This window comes from Elephas maximus, chromosome 9 (genome assembly GCF_024166365.1).
Source record: "Elephas maximus indicus isolate mEleMax1 chromosome 9, mEleMax1 primary haplotype, whole genome shotgun sequence".
NCBI lineage: Eukaryota > Metazoa > Chordata > Mammalia > Proboscidea > Elephantidae > Elephas > Elephas maximus.
The window spans coordinates 55,639,094-55,645,281 of NC_064827.1; the positions used below are offsets into that span (position 1 = coordinate 55,639,094).

General features: G+C 38.2%; 1 protein-coding gene across 1 annotated transcript; it reads right to left on the minus strand.

Moving 5' to 3' along the window:
- Positions 1-847: 847 nt before the first annotated feature.
- On the minus strand, positions 848-1,431 carry LOC126082803 (ferritin heavy chain-like). The gene has a single exon (XM_049895813.1). It carries the CDS (start codon positions 1,397-1,399, stop codon positions 848-850), a length of 552 nt encoding a protein of 183 aa, XP_049751770.1. The 5' UTR covers positions 1,400-1,431.
- Between the last annotated feature and the right edge of the window lie 4,757 nt (positions 1,432-6,188).

Here is a 6,188-nt window from a genome sequence, read left to right on the forward strand (position 1 = left end):
AATACCCCTTTCCCACCCTGCCTCCCTCCCTCCTCTCGCACACACAAAAGAATGTTTTCTTCTCAGTTTAAACTATTTCTCAAGCTCTTGTAATAGTGGTCTTATACAATGTTTGTCCTCTTGAAACTGAGTAATTTCACTCAGCATAATGCCTTCCAGGTTCCTCCATGTTATGAAATGTTTCACAGATTCCTCACTGTTCTTTATTGATGCGTAGTATTCCACTGTGTGACTATACCATAATTTATTTATCCATTCATCCGTTGATGGGCACCTTGGTTGCTTCCATCTTTTTGCTATTGTAAACAGCGCTGCAATAAACATAGGTGTGCATGTATCTGTTTGTGTAAAGACTCTTATTTCTCTAGGATATATTCTGAGGAGTGGGATTGCTGGATCTTATGGTAGTTCTATTTCTAGTTTTAAGGAAGCGCCAAATCAATTTAGAAAGTGGTTGTACCATTTTACATTCCCACCAGCAGTGTATAAGTGTTCCAGTCTCTCCACAGCCTCACCAACATTTATTATTTTGTGTATTTTGGATTAATGCCAGCCTTGTTGGAGTGAGATAGAATCTCATTGTAGTTTTGATCTGCATGTCTCTAATGGCTAATGATCGTGAGCATTTCCTCATGTATCCGTTAGCTACCCGAATGTCTTCTTTTTGGGGGGGGGGGTAACAAATCACTTTATTTGAAGGAATGGCACAAACAAAAGAACTTCAGTGCATGTTTTGGTACAATTTATAGAAAAAAAAAAAAGGTAAAGGTAAACCCAACATGCATGTGCTGCTGTCTTGGTGACCATGGAAGTCACCCCTGAAGTTGTGGGGGAGCCAGGCTAAAGCTTAGCTTTCTCCAGCACTGTCTCCCAGGGTGTGCTTGTCAAAGAGATACTCTGCCAGGCCAGATTGCGGGGCTCCCATCTTGTACAAATTGATTATGTAGTCACCCAATTCTTTGATGGATTTCATCTGCTCATGAAGGTAATGGGTCTCAATGAAGTCACACAAATGGGGGTGGTTCTTATCCGTGGCCAGTTTGTGCAGTTCCAGTAGTGACTGATTCACACTTTTTTCCAAGTGTAACGCACACTCCATTGCATTCACCCCGCTCTCCCAATCGTCATAGTCTGGGTTCTTGATATCCTGAAGGAAGACTCGGCCACCTCGTTGGTGCTGCAGCTTCATCAGTTTCTCAGCATGTTCTCTCTCTTCATGAGATTGGTGAAGAAAATATTTGGCAAAGTTCTTCAGAGCCACATCATCGCGGTCAAAGTAGTAAGACATTGACAGGTAGACGTAGGAGGCGTAGAGCTCCAGGTTGATCTGGCATTTGACGGCGGCCTCCAAGTCCTGATGGTAGTTCTGGCGCACCTGCGAGGTGGACGCGGTCGTCATGGCGGCGGTTGAGGAGAGGCGGCGGCGGTGGCTGTGAGGTGCTGGAGCGGCGTAGGCCTTGGGGCGTCTGAGGGTGCTGCTGTGAGGAGGTGGTGGAAAGCTGGCTGGGAATGGCCAGCTAGGGAAAGGTTGCCCAGCGCCGGGTTCCGTTCAAGCACTGCTGAAGCAGAAAACCGCGGCGACTCTGCGAAGACCATCTGGCGAATGTCTTCTTTAGTGAAGTGTCTGTTCATATCCTTTGCCCATTTTTAAATTGGGTTATTTGTCTTTTTGTAGTTGAGTTATTGCGGTATCATGTAGATTTTAGAGATCAGGCACTGATCGGAAATGTCATAGCTAAAAACTTTTTCCCAGTCTGTAGGTAGTCTTTTTACTCCTTTGGTGAAGTCTTTTGATGAGCATAGGTGTTTGATTTTTAGGAGCTCCCAGTTATCTAGTTTTTGTTCTGCATTCTTAATGATGTTTTATACACTGTTTATGCCATGTATTAGGGCTCCTAACATTGTCCCTATTTTTTCTTCCATGATATTTTTCATTTCAGATTTTATATTTAGGTCTTTGATCCATTTTGAGCTAGTTTTTGTATGTGGAGTGAGGTATGGGTCTTGTTTCTTTTTTTTGCAGATGAATATCCAGTTATGCCAGTACCATTTTTTAAAAAGACTGTCTTTTCCCCATTTAACTGTTTTGGGGCCTTTGTCAAATATCAGCTGCTCATATGTGGATGGATTTATGTCTAGATTCTCCATTCTGTTCCATAGGTCCATGTATCTGTCGTTGTACCAGTACCAGGCTGTTTTGCCTACTGTGGTGGTATAATACGTTCTACAATCAGGTAAAGTAAGGCCTCCCACTTTGTTCTTCTTTTTCAGTAATGCCTTATTTATCTGGGGCCTCTTTCCCTTCCATATGAAGTTGGTGATTTGTTTCTCCATCTCATTAAAGAATGTCATTGGGATTTGGATCAGAATTGTATTAAATGTATAGATCGCTTTTGGTAGAATAGACATTTTTATAATGTTCAGTCTTCCTATCCATGAGCAAGGTACGTTTTTCTACTTACGTAAGTCTCTTTTGGTTTCTTGCAGAAGTGTACTGTAGTTTTCTTTGTATAAGTCATTTACATCTCTGGTAAGATTTATTCCTAAGTATTTTATCTCCTTGGGGGCTACTGTAAATGGCATTGATTTGGTGATTTCCTCTCTGATGTTCTTTTTGTTGCTGTAGAGGAATCCAACTAATTTTTGTATGTTTATCTTGTATCCCGATACTCTGCTGAACTTTTCTATTAGTTTCAGTAGTTTTCTGGAGGCTTCCTTAGGGTTTTCTGTGTATAAGATCATGTCATCTGCAAAAGAGATACTTTTACTTCTTCCTTGCCAATCTGGATGCGCTTTATTTCTTTATCTAGCCTAATTGCTTTGGCTAGGACCTCCAACACAATGTTGAATAAGAGTGTTGATAAAGGGCTTCCTTGTCTGATTCCCGATCTCAATGGGAATGATTTCAGGCTCTCTCCATTTAGGGTGATGTTGGCTGTTGGCTTTGTATAAATGCCCTTTATTATGTTGAGGAATTTTCCTTCTATTCCTGTTTTGCTGAGAGTTTGTATCATGAATGGGTGTTGAACTTTGTGAAATGCCTTTTCTGCATCAATTGATAAAATCATGTGATTCTTGTCTTTTGTTTTATTTATGTGGTGGATTACGTTAGTTGTTTTTCTAATGTTGAACCATCCCTGCATACCTGGTATGAATCCCACTTGGTCATGGTGAATTATTTTTTTGACGTGCTATTGAATTTTATTGGCTAAAATTTTGTTGAGGATTTTTGCATCTACGTTCATGAGGGATATAAGTCTATAATTTTCTTTTCTTGTGGTGTCTTTACCTGGTTTTGGTATCAGGGATTTGGTGGCTTCATAGAATGAGTTTGGTAGTGTTCCATCCTTTTCTATGCTCTGAAATACCTTTAGTAGTAGTGGTGTTAACTCTTCTCTGAAAGTTTGGTGGAACTCTGCAGTGAAGCCTTCCGGACCAGGGCTTTTTTTTTTTTGTTGGGAGTTTTTTGATTACCTTTTCAATCTCTTCTTTTGTTATGGGTCTATTTAGTTGTTCTACCTCTGTTTGTGTTAGTTTAGGTAGGTAGTGTGTTTCTAGGAATTCATCTATTTCTTCCAGGTTTTCAAATTTGTTTGAGTATAGTTTTTCATAGTAATCTGATATGATTCTTTTAATTTCAGTTGGGTCTGTTGTAATATCGCCCACCTCATTTCTTATTTTGGTTTTTTGCTTCCTCTCCTGTTTTTCTTTTGTCAGTTTGGCCAGTGGTTTATCAATTTTGTTGATTTTTTCAAAAAAACCAGCTTTTGGTCTTGTTAATTCTTTCAATTGTTTTTCTGTTTTCTATTTCATTTAGTTCAACTCTAATTTTTATTATTTGTTTTCTTCTGGTGCCTGTGGGTTTCTTTTGTTGCTTTCTTTCTATTTGTTTAAGTTGTAGGGATAATTCTTTGATTTTGTCCTTTCTTCTTTTTGTATGGGTGCATTTATTGATACAAATTGGCATCTGAGCACTGCTTTTGCTGTGTACGAAAGGTTCTGATAGGAAATGTTTTCATTCTCATTGTATTCTATGAATTTCTTTATTCCATCCTTGATGTCTTCTATAATCCAGTCTTTTTTGAGCAGGGTATTTTTTTATTGTTCAGTTTCTAAGTGTTTGATTTCTTTTCCCTGCTTTTCCTGTTACTGATTTCCACTTTTAAGGCCTTATGGTCAGAGAAGATGCTTTGTAATATTTCAGTGTTTCGGATTTTGCTAAGTCTTGCTTTATGACCTAATATGTGGTCTAGTCTAGAGAATGTTCCACGTGCACTAGAAAAGAAAGTATAGTTGGTTGCTGTTGGGTGGAGTGTTCTGTATATGTCTACGAGGTCAAGTTGGTTGATTGTGGCATTTAGATCTTCCGTGTCTTTATTGAGCTTCTTTCTGGGATGTCCTGTCCTTCACCGAAATTGGTGTGTTAAAGTCTCCTACTATTACTGTGGAGCTGTCTATCTCACTTTTCAATGCTGATAGAGATTTTTTAGTATATCTTGCAGCCCTGTCATTGAGTGCATAAATATTTAATACGGTTATATATTCTTGGTGTGTTGTCCCTTTAATAATTATATAGTATCCTTCCTTGTCCTTTCTGATGGATTTAATTTTAAAGTCTATTTTGCCAGAAATTAAGTTTTAGTTTGTTTGTGTCTCTAAGTCCAAGGTGTGTCTCTTGTAGGCAGCATATAGACGGATCTTGTTTTTAATCCATTCTGCCACTCTCTGTCTCTTTATTGGTGCATTTAGTCCATTTACATTCAGGGTAATTATGGATAGGTATGTAATGAATTTAGTGGTATTATTTTGATATCTTTTTGTGTGTTGTTGACAGTTTCTTTTTCCCGTTTGAATTTATGTGCTGAGTAGATTATCTTTATATATTGTCCTTTCCTCATATTTGTTGTTGTTGATTTTGTTTCTGCTGAGTCTCTATTTTTCCCTTGTATTTTATTTTGATGAGTAGGATAGCTTGTCTCGTTTGTGGTTACCTTATTATTTACCCCTATTTTTCTAAACTTAAAGCTAACTTTTATTTCTTTTTATCGCCGTATCTTCCTTTCCATATGGAAGGTGTATGATTACATTTCTTAGTCCCTCTTTATTATTTTAACGTTGTCTTCTTTTATGTAATAACATCGCTGTTACCGTGTTTTGAGCTTTTTTTTTTTTAATAATATTGCTTTGTTTTTTTGGATTTTCCTGTCTGGGTTGACTTCTGGTTGCTCTGGCCAGTGTTCTAGTCTTGGATTGGTACCTGATATTATTGATTTTCTAACCAAAGAACTCCCTTTAGTATTGCTTGTAGTTTTGGTTTGGTTTTTACAAATTCCCTAAACTTGTGTTTATCTGGAAATGTCTTAATTTCACCTTCATATTTAAGAGATGGTTTTGCTGGATATATGATTCTTGGCAGGCAATTTTTTTCCTTCAATTTTTTAAATGTCATCCCATTGCCTTCTTGCCTGCATGGTTTCTGCCGAGTAGTCCGAGCTTATTCTTATTGGCTCTCCTTTGTAGATGACTTTTCATTTATCTCTCGCTGCTCTTATAATTCTCTCTTTATCTTTGGTTTTGGCAAATTTGATTATAATATGTCTTGGTGACTTTCTTTTCAGATCTACCTTATGTGGAGTTCGATGAGCATCTTGGATAGATATCTTCTCATTTGCTCCATATTTTGGAAATGAGGAAACTGAAGCTCAGAACTTGTTTCAAACCCTTGGCATTAGAATTCAGGTTATTCTGACTTCAAAACATGAACTTCTTCCTCTCACTGCATGTTACAGGTTGAATTGTGTCTCCCTTTGAAAGATATGTTGAAACCCTATTTCCCAGTACCTGGGAATGTGACTTTATTTGGCAATAGGGTCTTTGCAGATGTAATTAGTCAATGTGAAGTCATAGTGGAGAATAGTGAACCCTAATTCAATATAACTGTGTCCTTATAGGAAACCGTGGTGGTGTAGTGGTTAAGAGCTACAGCTGCTAACCAAAAGGTTGACAGTTGAAATCCACCAGGCGTTCCTTGGAAACTCTATGGGACAGTTCTACCGTGTCTTATAGGGTCGGAATTGACTTGATGGCAATGAGGTTTTTTTTTTTTTTTTTTTGGTGTCCTTATAAGGAGAGGAGATACGGAAAAGAGAATGTCATGTGAGTACACAGAGAGATACAGAGGCAAGGGG

Bases quoted from the DNA above. Each gene is read 5' to 3' on its own strand.
- LOC126082803 (XM_049895813.1), bottom strand. From the start codon at position 1,399: ATGACGACCGCGTCCACCTCGCAGGTGCGCCAGAACTACCATCAGGAC.